Raw genomic sequence first — 17422 nt, forward strand, 5'->3', positions numbered from 1 at the left:
ATTTTAAAAAGTTATTACCAATAAAATGTATAAGTATGTACCTTTAATGTTTTTTTTATGTAAAAAAGGTATACATACGAATATTTATTTGTGAATAAATTGTATGTCTTCTTTGAGCAAATTATCTCATGGTTTTATTGTACTCCCTTTAGCTGCTAGGAAGGTATATGAAAAGGTATGTGCAAATTTAGTGTATTTTATTGTAGTGATTATATTACCTCTAATACATCTTATCTAAAAACATTAAGACACGGTTTAAGGACGGATTTTTTTCTAAGAATTTGACATTAATTTTACATCAGTGAGTTGCAAAGTACATAACTACTTTGATAATCCACCAAATTATCTAATTATTTAATTAACCTCATATTTACCAAGACACTTTTATGCATTGTCTAATATTTTATTATATACTTATCAATAATTTCAGTTATCTATATATATATATATCGTTTGTATTGCACCCAATAGGATATTGTGACAACTTAAAACGATTCCGTTCATATTTATAGTCACCTAACTATTAAGACAAATATAGAAATGATCAAGTAGCAACTCCATACCTTAAATAAAACCAATTTTATCACATACTGAAATCAAATTGCCGTTGTTTGTGGTGCCGGTGGTGGTGTCAACGGTGTCCAGGCGGTAGCTTGATGATCATTACTTGCAATATCCGAATCCTGTCGATGGTGTCTGTCGATAACCGTTGTTAGATATCTTCTGTTCTCATCCGACTGTACATCGTTCAACGTATCAGCATTTTGGTCAGAATAACTAACGGGTATATGATGTTCCTTCGAAGGGGGATCATATTCGACACTAACAGGAGATACTGTTCCAGTTTGTTGGATCGGTTGCAAGTGTAACATTTGAGAATGATGATGCTGTGGATGACGATCGGGTGTTGTCGATTGAACAGGAGAAGCATGATACTCGTGAACATACTCATCAACAGGGGGTACTGCATCCGTGCCATTTGGATGCAAAGAATGATGCAATCCTGTATGTGGGACTGACGTATAGGATGACATCTGATGGTGTAAATGCAAATTTAAATTTAAGTAAGATTGTTGTTGCTGCTGTTGCTGTTCTGACAGAGACGTAGGGTGGATCCAAGCCGAGGTGTCTGTGCAGTGACTGTGTTCCTGGGGGACTGAGGACAGATTCGATGGTACATATAAAGTGCAACCTGTAGCGGTGGTTGGTGAAGCTGTTCCAACAACGCCTCTACTGAACACAGCGTGCGAAGACGAGGTTGGCGATGGTGAAGGAGACGTAGGCCATTCTTGTGTGGGCGGCAGACATGCTGGATTTAAATTTTGCAAAGATTCTGGACTGCGTGGTGACCAACCAGGTGCTGCTACGTATGCTGTGGAATGCAAGAGTTGTACTGAACTGTACGGATCCGCACGTTGTTCTGTAATGATCCGAGAATTCATTGTTTGACGAAACTTTGAAAAAAGGCGGGATTATAAAATTGACCATAGAAGATCAAGAACTCACCATCTTGAATGTATTTGTGTCTCAGTGTGTAAGGTGCCGATCTACATGTATTTCTGTGGCCAGCTGTAGAAACGCTGCAAGAATTCGAGAGATGATTATTGACTGTCACTGACGCTTGATTTTGCGCGGCTGCAATGGCGGTGGCTGTGTTGTATTCGTATCCCATGGTAGGTTGTGGCAAAAACCAAGCGCCGCTGTCTAGAATTTATAATTCCATATTTTCATAATTAGCAAAATAATCGACAAACAAGAAATATATTTAACGAACAGATTTACTATGATCGATGAATTGAAAGCAATCAGTTAACTTACATTGTGGATAAATCTGCGGATCGGCAGGTCTTTCTTTAGCGTCTAGGAACGCCTTCGCGAAAGGATTGTATTTAATCTTCAAATTTGTGACATCTTCGTTTTGGTAGGCTGTCACCGCTATGAATTGTGTCTCTGGATAACGGTAAGTGAGCACCTGAACATCATTTGCATAAATTACAATTCCCTTGGATGACATCAATTATTATATTTCTCACTTTTTTCATAACAAGCTAAAATAAATCGACGAACATTTTATGTAATATCGTACCGTTCTTTCTTCGACCGCGTCCACGCGTAACAGATGAACTCGTGGCTCGTATTTATGTAGAGAATTCAACATAATCTGTCCGTTTCCATTCGATTTGTTTGTTAGCTTTACTTTAGCAAACGACACAGCTTCCTTCATCCAGTGGGACCCAAAATTCGGACTCTCCGGATGAATATAAATTGGATTCGGTGGAGCGACTTCTGCTTTCCCGCCTGGAATCCACTCGCCGTTCACGTATTTCCACCTACGAGCACGATTTAACAAGATTCATAATATAAAACATTATGAAAAATTACGATTCTAATTAATAAAATTCTTCGTTCACTCGTAATTTTAATATTCATAAAAATACTATGTGGATGATGATTTCACGAATTAAAAATACTGTTCCAATTAATTCAGAGTCGAATTTAATTATGTTTCAGACATCGTCGGTGTATTTTTTACCTATGCGGATCCACCTGGACGAATTCAAGAAGAAGAGTGTACATAGCTTTCGGCTCCAAGCCTCGCGCGACCACTTTGACAACGGGGAACATCCGTCTGAAAGTAAAAGACGAAGAGAGCATGAGGGCTCGACGAAGTTTTCTTCTTTCTATTTTATTGACGTATTCCAAACTTCCTTTATCCTTATCTAAATTTAATTCTCGCTAGTACTAGCTACCACAAGACATTTTGTAAGATGATAACGCGAAGACTCGCGTCCCAAAAAGGAGCAGAATTTTATAAACACTAATGAAAGTAACACTGAAGGCGGCGAGCCGGCAGAAGAATCGAGCCGCCGGCAATAAAACTTTACGATGCCTACAATCCTGGGTAAAACATTCTCCTGTTGAGCTGGTGCCCACGGACACTTTGCCCTGTCGGATGAAAAACGCGGTCGACAAACTGTAATCGTTTTTAATAATATACGAATCGTAAAAGTAGTCGGTCGGGACACGCTTTGGCGAATATCTTTCGGTTTTGCCGGCCGTATACGCGCGAGTTGTTGCTTCGTTGTGTCAATTTTGCTCCTTTCAAGCTTTCGTTTTCTCGAGTTAGATCTTTTTTCTTTCCGTGTGAGAAAAAAAAGCAGTGTTAAACCTTGCGTAAAATGATGCAACAGAATTTTAGCGAATTATTACGTGGCAATTGCCACAAGTATTTCTTAAAAGCCTGGAACAGTGTCGGTATAATCTAATCTAATTTCGAAGAAACAAGCAAGACTGTTTATCGTTGACCGTGGATTAGAAGACCAGAAGAAATATTTGCCGTTGATCATGTTCTCCTCGTTAATTTGAATCGGTGCGAAAGAGGCTGCAAACAGACAGTACAATCACAAGGGAATAACATACGATCCTCTTTCTGTGGCAAACATGGAATATTCATTCGCGTGAATCATCTAAATTCTCGTAACGCTCTCTTGCAATCATCTTCCTCCATTCTGTGCTCCTTTTTTTTTTCTCTTCTTTTCCACGGTGTATATGAACTATTATTTTTACCTTCTGGCTTGTTCGCACCGACGCTCTAATTAATACATTTTTACGCGCGACGAAGAGCCATCTTTGCTCTCGGACCTTTCGACCAGCGAGGATCCTTCAAGCCTCTCGAATGTGAAACCTGCCGTGTACTATTTTAAATGTGCAAATGACTCATATGTGTCGGTGTATCGTTCGATGCAATGTTTTTTTCCAGCTGACAGTTGTCGCTTTTTTCTTCTTCTAAGAATATGAAACTTTTAACATCTTCCGTCTCTATCGCAGATTATGAAAATCCATATCGTACATTTTTCTCCAGAATTTCTCGACATTTTTCAACTATTACACACTCACCTTCCATTTTTAGTGACGATCATCTCGTTGGTCAGACACTGGAACTTGGTCCACAGATCTCTGTCTTCGAGGGACAACGAAAGGGGTAATCCTTGACTTCCGCTGACAGTCATAGCACTAATACTCTGACCGGAAACCACCGTTCTCTCGTTACTCCTCTCCTCGTGATCTTCCTCAGGAGACGCTCGACTTTGTCTTCCAGCACTAGTTCGTTCCCTTTCACGATCCTCGTGAACTTCTCTCTCGCGTTCCCTCTCGCAACAGGATGACCGTGCTGGAGAACCAGGCGTAACCGGTGCTGGCTGCATTTTCTCTCTTCTTCGAACCCTTGTAAGACGAACACTATTCCCAAAAATTCTTACAATTCGATCGTCTCTGATGATGATAAATAGAGAATCATAACCAACACTATGTTACAGGATATCTTCGTGAAGACGGAACAACGATATCGGAAGAAATTACGAAGGGTATCGAGAAGAAAAAAGGGGAACAGGGAGAAGAAAAAAACAAGCTTCGTCTGATACGACTTTTCAATTTTCCGAACGAATTAATGATTCGGATGGATGTGTAAAAATGGCGAGGACGTGACAAAGAGGAGACAAAGCGTCGAAGAAGGACAGGAAGCGTCGGTGGCGGGCGTATTCCTCGCCTGAGAGACTATTCGGTCCCGCGGCCGCGTGGCCCTGCTCGTAACACTTGGGCGCGATATTTCACACTAGTCGGCGAAGACGAGCCGAAGACTGACTGCTGACATATCGTCGTCTCTGTTCGACGTCTTTCTTCTCTCTATTCTACGATGGTACCCTCGCCGGGAACCATCCAATCGATGTCTGTACGCGGTTCTCCTGTTCTACGGGTGCTAATTAAACTCTAAATTAGGAAGCCTCCTCGGGAGCAGCATGGCGGCCACGTAGTCAAGCAACGTCGATTGGCCACGAGGAACCACGCTCTGTTTCAGCGATTTCACTGGCGGTTAGATTCTTTTCGAAGATAGAGGACATTGGTTGCCGCCTTTCCTACATTTCCTCGACCAATCCATGCACGGGACCATTTTACGATTCCACGTCGGTTGGTCGAACCTCGAGAAAACACGAGGCCCGCCAGTCCGCCCACGCGACAGTCGTGGACAGTCGTGTTCGATGGCACGATCTCTCCTCGAGCATCGCGATCCTCGATCGAGATCTCTCTCTTCATCCCGTGGACTGCACCATTTGTTTGCTCGTTCATGCGTTCACCGGTTCATCGTCGGGACAGTTCGTGGTTCTTTTTCATTTTTTTTTCTTTCTCCTTTTTATGATCGAAGTGCAGCGGCTAGAGAGCTGATCGCATGGACGGATTAAGAATGGAAGATTCTCTTACGTCGTGTTTCGATCAAAAGTGTCGCCTGATTTCTGTGTACGGTTTCTCGAGACTTCAATGTTAATTCAACTTCAAGAAGATTTGGAAGAGTGAGAGCTGTAGAAATGCTGGTAATTATTTTTTTGTCGTCCTTTATAAATTGATACTGTGATTAGAGGATCGAGTGCTTTGCATTCGATTAAAAGTTAAGTATGAATCTGTGATATAATTCTTTTGCACACTTCGAAAAATGTTAATTGTCTCTCTTCTAATTAACCGTAAATTTAGAACCATGTATCTGATTCGTAACAATTTCTCGATCCATGTGAAATCAATACTTCTAATTATTTTCACTAGAAAAGATCTCCCGAGTTAACCCAAAGCTGTTAATTATTCCGTTAATTCTCTCGTGATTCGAAATTTTTCAAGGTAATCGTAGCAACTAAATGAATCTCCGTACACGCAAGTGCACCAATTTTTTCGAAGACTATTCGTTCCTCGAAAAAAAGAAAAAAGAAAAAGGAAGAACACTCGAGGACCGCAGCTGCAAGCGAAACAGTTAACCATTTCGACGGACAGACGAACAGACAGACAGACAGAGTGACCGTTTCGAGTCAAATGACAAAAATCAACAGCAAGTTACGTCCGACCAGCCGATGTATCGCGAGTAGATATTTGACCAGGACCGTTTCTTGTTTGCTATCGTGCGCGGTTTTGGCTGGTAAAGTAACCATTCAGCCCTGACAGATATTTGTCCTAGTAATTTCGTAGAGGGAAAAGTCGCGATATCGGTGCTGGCGAAGCGGCGAAGATATAACAGAGAAGTTATCTCTGTTAAATGAACACCGTGTAACCATCGTCGATCCATCATTTGTTCAACGGTTGCCTGTGCACCTCGGTTATTAGCGAAACTGATGTCAAAGATGAGAGAGATATTCCATTTTCGAAAAAGACCACTCGGTCGTTTGTAACTACGTGAAGATCCCAGGAATCGGTCGGAAATCTTCAAACTCTTCGAACCGAACTCGTGTTCTCAGCATTTCCTGGAACATTCATTCTGACGTGTTTTTCTTAGACATTACTAATTCCTATTTATAATCCTTTTTATGGATTTATTGGTCCTGTCTAATTAAACAACGAAACACACAGTCGTCGATACTGTACATCCTTCGTCCCCCGTTGCAATTCTTTATCTCGGATGCATCGACAGTGGCTGAGGTAATAAAAAAAAGGAAGAAAGAAGAATATCTTTACCACGAAAATCCTACGCGATGCTTGATATTACCTGTTGTATACGAGTCGTTTACGATACGGATATCCCGTCCGTCACTACCTGTCGGTTAGGTAGCTCACCTGACGGATTGGGAGGTCCACACCAATGTTCTTCGGTCGCGTTTGAAGAATGCCGCCTTCTGCTGGCTCATCTATAATAAACATCCACGATTACGATCGACGGTGATAAACCATCGCCGACCAACCAGCCTTTTGTTCCCTTTTATATTTACAAATTGCATTCTTACACGGAAACGGAAGCGTTTAATACCTTTTACTCAGGATCGGCAAGCATTTTTTTTTCAATACTTTTTCTTACTTGTTCGATTTCGACGAATGAAAGTTGCAACGATTATCTTGTCTTCTCTTCGTAGTACATCTCCTGTGGTTTTATTGCTTACTTCGTCAAACGTACATCTTACCGACGGAGTATTATCTTTAATCTGTTTATTTAATGTCTAAACAATTATCAGATACAGAGAATTGATCGGAAAATATGAAATCTAATTGGTAGCTACTGTGAATATGAAATTAGACAGTGGATTTAGTTTACGAACGAGGTATATTTTCCATTCAAACTTGAAGAGAATAATGTACAAGAAAATATTATCTTTAATAGTCTAACTTAATGAAAGAAATAATTGTTTGTTAATCTAATATGTTAAATGAGACGTCTTTGTGTTCGAAGAAGGTTACTGTTACACGTAAAGACTAGCATTTCTCTTGTAAAACGTTTGTTTCGTTTCCTTCAAAATGGTCTTATCAAATATTTCCATCCTTCTTCCCGGAAGAGACGCTCGAGTGTTTCGGGGAACCGCCGTTCTCCATCTTTAAAGCTGTCTGCTTACGAATATCCTCGTCGAAGTCGTCGTCTCCGTTAGTGTCGCTACTTCGATTCCCGTTACTCGGTGTACCGATTATCACGTAACTTCCGTCACCCCTTTCGCTCGCGAACGACTCGTAATTCTCGATTTGACGCAGTATCTCCGACGGATGGGCCATCGTGGTGTTCTGACAGAACCATTCTTTGTCCCTCGCGTGATGGGAACAGTCCAAGAATGCAGTGCAATTCTGTATAGATTTACGTTTATAAAAAAACGTTGATAAGTGAATTATTTATTCGAAGAATAGAATCTTTCGTTCGATAATTATCAGATTTCTTAAGATTCTAAGAATCTTATTTCTGAGATATTGAAGATAATGATGAGTTCTAAGATACTGAAGATAATGAAGATTTCTACGATACTGAAGATACCGATGATTTCCAAGATATTTCTGAGACAAGGAACTTTTGAAAAATAGAACTATTTTTTAACATTTTTTAATACAGAAGTCAATCTCTGGACTTCCTTGAATTAAAATATTTCTCTAAAAAGGGTGGAAAAATATTTCACTTCGTTTCGTTTATTTTTCAGAGTGTTTAATTACTCCTTACCACAATGTTGTCCGAAATTCTGGATACTCCGCATCTCGATTGACTGGCGAACCAGCAGCACTCGTCGGGCATGATTCGCGAAAGGATCTCCCCGTTTTCGGTGATCCTGTGAATGGCAGCGGAGGTTCCAAGGATTCCGCAGGATCTCGACGCGAAAGGAAAGATAACAGGACTGGGAAGGTAAGTCTTCGGGTGTAACTGAATAGAATAATAACAGACCAATACGGTAATTTCGTCATTTTCATCTTTTTTGTGTTTTTTTTTTCGTTTTTTTTCTTTTAATGTTCTTTTACTCCTTTACTGCTGTCGTACAGACATCCGTTTCAACTCTCGTTACGCTGTTCACGCACGATCTTTCTTTCGTTTAACACATTCCTCTATTTCTCTCATTCAAACTCATCAAAGAATCTCACTGGTTAAGCTGGTATTTTCGTGTTCGAATGAAAAATGTTGAATTTAAGCTCAATAATACCGATATTATTGTGGTTCAACGTACACAGTGTACGAATGAAAAAACATGTTCTCTAACTCGGTTTAATCGCATACTGTCCAGCATTTAACCCTATCAGTTCTGCCCTTTCTTGATCGATTACTTTACGATTCATCCCCCTCTTTTCTTTATTTCGCTTATCAAAGGTAGATGTATCGAGCTACGGTTTACATTTAATACAGTAGGCTAGATTGAGCGTACATTCACTCCGCAAAAGTTCAAAACTGATAGAATTAAAACTTGGCGAAATATACTTCTTCCTCTTCCTCTCTTTCTTTCTTTCTTCTTCTTCGTCTTCTTTCTTTTTCTTGCGTTGGAATTTGATACTTAATAACACGAGCCTTTGTAAGGACTTTTCTCACCAACTTGGCACTTGTAGGATTAAGAGATGTACAATGGTTCGTAATCGTTCTCGTTTCTATACATTTCGATATCCCTTAACACGTTTTCCCTAGCGATTAGAATGAATAGGTTTGCTAATAATTAGACAGAAAGTCAAGTTACGAGTTATAATACGAGTTAAGTTTTTTTTTTTTGCATTTTTTTCTGTTAATCGTTCGCCACTTCCGTTCCTCCTCTTCTCTCTCTATCTTTCGTTTCTCTTTTCTTTTCCCGTTCTCTTTTCTCGATTCCTTTCGATGGTTCACCATTTTCTTCTTCTTCTCTTCTCCTTTAACCGTACTACCTCTACACAGAATTATCGTTGCCAATAATGAAACGTGGATTACGCATATCTCTCCTTAATCGTAAAGACGTGGTAATTCCCCCCTATAATATATTACATGCCTGCATCGCCAACAAGACAGATCGGTAAAGTAACAAAATTATTAAAATTTCAAGTAATCAACGTGTCACTAAAATTTCGTCATAGGATTCACTTATTGGAGGCGACGAGATTGGCGTGATAAGAGAATTGCAAATGTGAAATCCCTTTGTTGTCTTAACTTTTGGCCCGTTCGAGATACAAACGCTACTGTGATTCTTCGTTAAATTAGGTCCATGCGTTTGTCGTTAAATTGTTCGTTTCTCATTAACCATCGCTGTATATATTTCTCAACCATCGCTGTATTAAAGGTGAAAAATTTCAAAAAACTGGACCTCAATCGAGCGTTATATATATATAATTTGTGCCAGTGCACTAATAATCCAAAAGTTAAAACAACCAATGGTCGATTGTTCTAGACAAATAATTACACGTGTATCGTTAAAATTTCTAACGAAGTTCTTCCTTTTTCTCTCTCTCTCTCTCTCTCTTTCTTTCTTCTTCTTTATCACAACTCGCCTTTTCCGACGTCGCGACGATATTCAGCGTGTTTTTCCCCGCTGTGTACATCTATAAACTACGTCGTTTTAATTTTAAAACAAATCACAGCATTTACATCATTCCATGCTTCTCGGACGTTCTCTTTATCTGTCCGGGAACAAAAAAGTCGAGAATGTTGCCATCGTTAAGTACTTCTACTACGCTCGATCAATATTCATCATAAACTTGAACCCGTTCGTCGATTGAACGGTGATCGCCACAATGTTCAAGCCGACTGTTTGTTCGACGAAACATCCTGTTCGTGAACTATATTTAATTTACTTTCACGTAGATCTTCGTTTAACACGTTCCACGTTGTATCGATACTCCGATAAATCAGAGAAAATAGATATTTGAATACGAGCAATTTTTTCAATTCTCTTTTACCAGTATTTTTAGAGAAATTTATAAAAAAGGACGACTCGATCATTTTTAATTTTTTTCAAAGATTCACTGCCAAAGGTAATACACGGAGAATCTTTTATTCGAAACAACATCGAACGTGTTAAAGAACATTTCTCTCACGTTTCAAACGTGTATTCTTGCCTCTTGTTCCGGGCAATCGAGCGAACAGAACGAGGGAAGGTTTTCCTTTTCATACGCGATAAAATACGTGGGACGTAAGCGCGACGGTGAACGCGAAATAAAAGCTTCTCTTGTTAATTTGGTCCCATTATAGGTACAGGGTAGCTGGCATGAATTATGTCAAGTCGATGTACCGATTGTGATGATAGATCGATCAACACGAGTCACAGGTGCCTGCACGGGATTCGGAACTTCGCGGTAAATTGAAACAATAACTTCTAAAATTAAATCGCCGAAATAATACAAAGAAAAATCGTTCTCGAGTGTGATTTTTTTTCAATTTTTTCAAAAAATTCTTCTCGTTGAAACGATCTAACTAAATTGTCACAGTAGATCGTTCATTTTCCCTTCGATCCAATACAACATCGCATCGTCAGCATGTTAATGCAAGAGATTCTAAAAACAACTTCTTTTTGTTTTCTTCTTCTTCTTCCTCGTTTCTATGTATATTCTGAAAAGGTCCCAAAGTTACCTTAATAAATGGATTATTAAATGTACGTTAAAATGGATATATAAAAAATCCCGATAAACCCTATGTGCGGTATTATTTTTCAAGTTGCATTATAAACTACAAGTCTTACCATCTACAGTCTTAAACTTACGAAATTTCTCGTTCGATCATTTTTTTGTTTTCCACTTACGCTTTAGTGACATTAACACGCCGAAGTTGCGATATTTTTTTTTTCGTCTTTTCTCTTCGGAAATATTTCGATCTGCTGTTTAACGTTCGAGAGAAAATAGGGAAAAAAGAGTAGTTCCGAAATGTTGAAAAGTAATAACCGTGCGTCCCCTTCAGAAAAACATATTTTTCACGAGCAGAAGGGAGTGCGTAACACGTCGGCCTCTCTCGACTTCCTTACGTTCGCAATATTTAATGTTCACTTTTATTTATACGTTTCTCCGCGCGGCAATACGTGTCGCCTAAATATTCTACTAAATAACTTATACATATACCTTTTCGTCGCGCGTGTTTTTTTCTGCTTTTTTTCTCTTTTTCTCGTTCCTCCGTTATACATATAAGTACAATATGTATATGTATATATATATATACTTCTTTGGTGTCGATTAAAATACTTTCACCGACACATTTTGATTAGATTTCATTTTAGCAAGTCTGAGCAACTCACAGTTGATTTTCGATATTAACCAGGAATTTGTACGCTACGTACGAAAAAATATACTAAGGGATATTTCATAAGTTCGAAATATTTTAAGTGTTACAGAGAGAAGACAGAAAAAAAAGGAAAAATAGAAATTTCTTTTTCGTAATTTTCCAAGTGATATGAGATGATGTTGCTTTTTTCGAGAACTTTGGTACACGCGAGCGTGCCGTTGTAAGTTGCTCAACTTTCGATACTTGACGTACGAGACCCGCGAACATCGTGTTGCTTTTGATTCTTTCTTTTCTTTTTTTCCTGCTTTTTATTTTCATTTTGATTCGATCAAGAATTTTGAAGACCTTTGACAGTCCCACAGTCGTCTTAAAGGCACAATCTCGACAAACATGTGTATATGTAAGTTTGTCGGGACGTTTCGTACGCCATTTTATAATCTCCGACGAGTCGACGGTCTTTCTCGTGTAATTTTCTGCCACGTTTAGGAGATGGATAAACGAATCGTGAACAACCGACGATTCTTTCTCCGTCGTGCAGAATACTTGTATCATCGTTTATCTCGTCGTCGGAGAGAATAATTTTAATCCTACAGACAACTGGACGTAATTCTACGTCCGCGACGAATCGGTAACTCCTTTCGCGGGCTGTCCAATTCTCTTGAACCCACACTATAAATAAACGCAGCGCTTGTAGACCCGTAAAAAAATTCCGCGTTAAGTGTAGCCTCATTCATAATTCGAATCATACACGCAACAGATTGTTAATACACATGATTACGATTCTTTCAATCAAGTTTTACAAACATCTACGTACATGTATACATCACAGAATATACAAATTTTCTAGTCATTCTTTCCGTCGTTTATCTTTCTTCTTTTTGGACGCAACAGTTTTGAAATTGTTTCGCGAAAATTAATCCGTCGAATGAAAAAACACACACTCTCTCTCTCTCTCGCTCTCTCTCGTTTACGGTCTTCACACTCTTGAAAATGACTAGAAGTCAAATGGAGAGCGACGGGAAAAATGGTCATTTTGAATTTCACTTGGAAAAGAAAAATTTCTTCTCTAGCACAATTTTTAGAGATGTGTAATACAGCTCTTTCAATCATTCTCACAACTGCATCATAGTTGTACTATTACACATTACCGACACTACAGAGTAGCGCAGATAAAACGTACTTTCCATTCAGAGCCAGTTTTGCATACGCCACGCGGTACATGTCCTGCAACAATTTCTCTGTTCCAAGTGTCGTCCAAAATGCTAATTCAACGCCGTTCTTTCTTCAATTGGGAAGTATCATAGCCCACGAAAGGATTAAAGATCCGCTTAAATTTCGCTACCTATAGCGCCCACGTGAGGACTATGCCAACGAGGAGCTGTCGGCTGTTCGCAGAATATGCCGATCGTCAGCTCGTTCGACTCGTCATAGTTTGTCTCCTCGCTGTCGTCGCCGTCGAATGACCTGACGGTCGTCGTTGCGCTTGTAGTGACCACAGACGTGTCGTGGGTCGCGGCGCTCGCCGTAGCACCGTTTACCTCCGACATACGATCCGTACTTACGTTAGTGCTGTCCGTGTCGGTGACTTCCACGTTTCCGCCGCTCTCACCGACCATGTTCACGAAGAACTCCGATCTGGAGAACCTGCCGATCTCCGTGGAACCGAACGCCTGATGGAAACCAGGCAACGGCTGTTTGCTAGCGGCCTTCTTCTTCGCCTCGAATCTCTCCGTGGATCGACGAGACTCGCGTTCTTTCTCACGCGGTGCATTCGATTCCTTTTTGTACAATGGAAGAAGCTTCAGTAACCAGCGGGTTCGATAACCGATTCACCAGCTGAGAAGAAGATCTTACCGTCGTTGCAGTCAGATTGTCCATGGACATTCTATTGTTGATCGCGTTCGGCTCCCACCTAGGACCCTCGTCCTCGCGGCGAATCCTCGACGTGGACGCGGAATCCATGACAGAGTCGACAGAGGATTCGAGTAATCTTGGCATCTGAAAGGAACGTATCGAGTGTATTGCACGACGTGTACTACGAGGTTTCTGTAGGAATTTTGTCGATGCGATACCGCGACGAAAAGTGAAACGAGAGAAAATCAACACATCTTCTATATAGATACATATTGAGAAAAAGAAAGAACCTGATGCTCAGGAGGCGAGTACGACGCTCGTACGTTATCAATGTCCAGTTTATTAGGGTTGTACGCCATTCTAGCTTCTCCAGAGAATTCGCAGTGTCTGCTAGGTAAGCGGTCTCTTAACAGCACTGTGTGTCGAGGTCCGCGAACTCCGACGTTTCGGGGCATAGGCGGTGCATCTGTAAAGTTACGTATTAACAGATTATCCATCAGTCTTCCAAACTCTTCCTCGACTTTTCTCTTCACTTACGCGGAAGAACGCCGTGACAAAATTGACCCCACGGTCCGTGTCCGTGGGAACCTCTGCTCTGAATGTTCGGATGCAGAATACCAGCCATCTGAGAAGGATGTGCCGTCCTTGGATGCTGGTGAGCACCTCCGCCGTTCTAAAATCATCGATCGTAGGGAATTGAAATTTGTTCAACGGAAGCGAACACACCTATCACCTACAAAGGAGGGTATTCACCCTAACGGTGCGCACAATGCTTCAATTCATAACCTCGAAACGAAAGTATTTCGACGTCACTCGAAGTTTTCTAATCGACACAAACGATTCTTTTTCCTCGCATTATCTCGAAATCAGAGCGAACACCCTCTTTAACAAGAACGCAATAATACTTGATAAGGATGCCACTTCTGACTGTCGGCAAACTCGGCGTATTCCGCGATGTTCTCCTGACGGCGAAGTTCCCTTTCGCGACTGACGTCGCTGAAATCAACCGGATATCCGCCGTTGGAGAAGCCAGGACCGCATTCCGTGGCGTTTGCCACGCTCGCCTGATTCCTCATCGCCTCCTTGCACTTGTCCAGGCCGCGTTGGTGCATACCCATCACTTGAAGCCTCTCAATCGGATCGCCAACGTTCCCGTACCAATCGGCCATCCGCGGCGAATGAATCGGTTTCGGTCGAGGCGGTGCCTGGAACCACGGCTCCGCCACCCTGTCAGCCTCCACTGAGGAGGTCATCGGTAATCCTGACGTGGACACGCAACCGAAACGATGCTGATGATCGAGAAATCCACCGGATGCGACTGGACCAGCGATCACGCCCGCTCTAGCGATCGCGTTCTGCAGGATCGATCGCCTGGAGAGCTCGCGAGTCTGTTCGCGCATCGCCTTCCGCAGCCTCGCCTCCTTTGGATTGTACACGTAATCTGCGAGACAGGTAAACGTTTGAACGGTTTGCGTTAAACTGGTTGACTTTATTGGATGCGATAGTGTAGTATAATCTTGGACTGTGAAGAATTAGATAAGGAATGCAAATCGTGAGTCTCGTGTAAATAAGATTAGATGTCACCGAGTAAACTGGGGTAAAGGATGACTTCTGGAATTTACGTTACAATTTTTCAAAGTGAATTTCGAATAGAACGAATAGTGTTTTCGCGAAAAGGATGTTTCTGTGATATTTCAGACTGCAGTGTGGTTTCCACGCAAGCGCGTTAGATCTTCGTCTATCACGTAGGCTGGGGGTCGAACGATATTTGACTTGTTTAAACGTTAATCTTAATAAGTTGGAAACGTGGTATTAAGAATTATTTGATCTCAGAAGGTTCTTCGAGGTTTGTCAGGTTATCTACCTGTGGGATACGCAGGCGGTACAGTTCCATTATAGCGCGCGTTGGTCTCGATCGCGGCAGAGATCGAAAAACCGCCGTAATCGGTGGCCGCGTTCTCGTAACAAAAGTAGTGTTGTTGTTGATAAAAGTGACCCCCACCCGCATACGCTTCGACGTAGTTGCAGCAGTCCATCTTCGCGACCAAGGACAGTCCTTATCGCGTCGCAAAGAACGAGACTTCTTTACTCTGCCTCCCGAGGCTTATCAGCTTTCACGTTCGCGCGCAAATCCTACCATTCGAGAGGCTCGAGGTTTACAAAACGGAAGTCAGAATTTCCACGAAATGTTCTGATATATATATATTATCGAAACGAGTGTCTTTTATTTTTATATCTGGAAGAATCGCAAAAATTGGCCCCTTCTTCTTCGTTTACTCCTCTCTCTCTCTCTTCTACCTTTATCTGCCCCCTTTCGTTTCTTCTCTTCCTCTATTTCTTGTCTCTCCTCCTTCTCTCTCTCTCTCTCTCTCTCTCTCTTTCTTCCTCCTTATTGTTCCGTCGTACACGTCACCGAACAAAGTTTACGTGGGAAGACCACGTAAGAGGAGGGTGCATCGGGAGGCGTTCGATCGGCCTCCTGCATTCCGTCGGGAAGACCCAGCGTTCGCTGTCCCGTCGCGCGTGGCGTCATCGTCGTACCCGGCGACGTTATCCTCGTCCTCCTCGTCATCGTTCTCTAATCACGGCCGCGTAACCACCGATCAACCAACTCGTCCTCCAGACACTGCACGAAGCATGCAGTTCTTTTTTTTTCTTTTACTAACTATAGTAACGTCGATCGCGTCTCGAGGGCTACGCGACCCATCGATTCCAGACTTGGATACACACGGCCGACGTGTCGGACGGTTCGCGTCATAGTAGCTGCATCGGGCGCAAGATCGATGCTTGAACGCTTTTTCTCTTCCTTCCAACACCTCCCGCGCTCCCGTTTTTCCCTTCTAATTCGTTCGACCGCCACGCATCTCGGACACGCTCCTCCAATCGATATCAATAGTTTATTTCCATACTGATTGCGAATACATTCCCACTCTGCGTATCTATTCCTATTTTCACGTGTGAACACATTTACCAACAAACCAAAACCCTATTCCACGTACCAAATTACTCAACGATATAAAACGTGTTCAACGCACACTATAGTGTTCTTAATCGTTCCCCTCTTTTTTTTTCCATTCCTTCCTTCCCCTGCACACAACAGTTTAGTTAGTTCACAAAGAGCGGACCAATGGACAATCTAATTCGCATTTGTACACTTTTTCTTTTTTTTCTTTTCTTTTTCACAAAATTCCCTTCCAAACTCCAACACTATTCCTGATGGCGCGCTTATCCGGCGACCTATTTAACGCGAGCGTCTCCCGCTATCTGACGCTCCTCCGTGTCGTTCGTCTGGAAGAGGCGCGCGTGCCGCAAGCGGGAACGACAGGCCGCGCACGGGAGACCCGCGTTCCTGCCTCGCGGTGCACTCGGGTCGCACTGATTTTCACGAGCGGCAGCACCGTGCACGTCGACGAATTTACGTGCGTTTCGTCATCGACGAATCCGACGGGGCTGCTCGCCGCTCCACAGCCACAGAGGTGGCGGAAGAGGAGGAGGTGGAGGAGGATGAGGTGATGGCGGAGGAAGAGGGAAGAGGAGTAGTAGGAGGGTCTGGCCAGAGAGGGTGGCTTTTTCCCCACCCTGTTGGCTGAACGTTCGAGCCGCGAGGAGAACGAGAGAAGAGTTCCTGGCCTCCTCTCGTTTCTCCCTGCGCGCGGAAAATGTACAAGAAACCCTCTTTTGTCGCCTATCGATTCGTCGCCGCTTCCTCCTTGATCCTTGACGACCCCGTACGATCTCCTCTTCTCTTAAAATTGAACGTGTCTTTCTGCGCCACGTAGAGAGACCGATCGAGGCTTCGTTCGTGTTATTCTTGCTATCCGTTCCCTCCACCACGGCAGACTCTCATCGATTACCCGGAGTTCGAACTTGCCGTTTAAATGGATCGGCTGCTCCGGCTGCTGTGCACCGGTCCATGTCGGTCCCTTTCAATCCTCGCGTGATCCCATCTGTCTGTGCCATTGTCTGTCGTTGGTTGATGCACGTAATAGTGTTAATCGGATAGGATAGAAATATTCATCGATTCTACGGAAAAAAAATGATTGATTCAGATTTCTAATCGACGATTCGTTCTTGCTATATTTTTCTCTTTTCCATTTCGAAACGGTCCATCGTTTAATTTCCAGGGAGCTTTCA

General features: G+C 42.2%; 3 protein-coding genes across 3 annotated transcripts; all 3 read right to left on the reverse strand.

Moving 5' to 3' along the window:
- Positions 1-596: 596 nt before the first annotated feature.
- Positions 597-4205, reverse strand: LOC108578868 (brachyury protein homolog). Its single transcript, XM_017942278.1, has 6 exons — positions 3898-4205; positions 2534-2629; positions 2087-2330; positions 1819-1972; positions 1507-1704; positions 597-1420 (listed from the first exon to the last, which is right to left on the reverse strand). Exons 1-6 carry the CDS (start codon positions 4203-4205, stop codon positions 597-599), a joined length of 1824 nt encoding a protein of 607 aa, XP_017797767.1.
- A 3064-nt stretch (positions 4206-7269) lies between these two features.
- On the reverse strand, positions 7270-8181 carry LOC108578806. Its single transcript, XM_017942204.1, is given in 3 exon segments — positions 7270-7654; positions 7935-8114; positions 8162-8181. Coding segments are annotated over 3 exon segments (585 nt in total).
- Positions 8182-12689: 4508 nt separating this feature from the next.
- On the reverse strand, positions 12690-15442 carry LOC108578857. Its single transcript, XM_017942267.1, has 6 exons — positions 15153-15442; positions 14194-14729; positions 13826-13961; positions 13579-13754; positions 13289-13432; positions 12690-13212 (listed from the first exon to the last, which is right to left on the reverse strand). The coding sequence occupies exons 1-6, from the start codon at positions 15322-15324 to the stop codon at positions 12763-12765; spliced, it is 1614 nt and encodes a 537-aa protein (XP_017797756.1). The 5' UTR covers positions 15325-15442; the 3' UTR covers positions 12690-12762.
- Positions 15443-17422: the final 1980 nt, after the last annotated feature.

The sequence above is a fragment of the Habropoda laboriosa genome, unplaced genomic scaffold (assembly GCF_001263275.1).
Source record: "Habropoda laboriosa isolate 0110345459 unplaced genomic scaffold, ASM126327v1 scaffold62, whole genome shotgun sequence".
NCBI classification, from domain to species: domain Eukaryota; kingdom Metazoa; phylum Arthropoda; class Insecta; order Hymenoptera; family Apidae; genus Habropoda; species Habropoda laboriosa.

Excerpts from the sequence above, each read along its gene's own strand:
- LOC108578868 (XM_017942278.1), bottom strand. The coding sequence starts at position 4,205 with ATGCAGCCAGCACCGGTTACGCCTGGTTCTCCAGCACGGTCATCCTGT. Across the intron at positions 2,630-3,897 it reads ATCGTCACTAAAAATGGAAG|ACGGATGTTCCCCGTTGTCA; the intron begins GTGAGTGTGTAA and ends TTTTACTTTCAG. Across the intron at positions 1,973-2,086 it reads ACGCGGTCGAAGAAAGAACG|GTGCTCACTTACCGTTATCC; the intron begins GTACGATATTAC and ends AATGATGTTCAG.
- LOC108578857 (XM_017942267.1), bottom strand. The coding sequence starts at position 15,324 with ATGGACTGCTGCAACTACGTCGAAGCGTATGCGGGTGGGGGTCACTTT. Across the intron at positions 13,755-13,825 it reads TTGTCACGGCGTTCTTCCGC|ATGCACCGCCTATGCCCCGA; the intron begins GTAAGTGAAGAG and ends GTAACTTTACAG. Across the intron at positions 13,213-13,288 it reads ACAATCTGACTGCAACGACG|GAATCGAATGCACCGCGTGA; the intron begins GTAAGATCTTCT and ends TTGTACAAAAAG.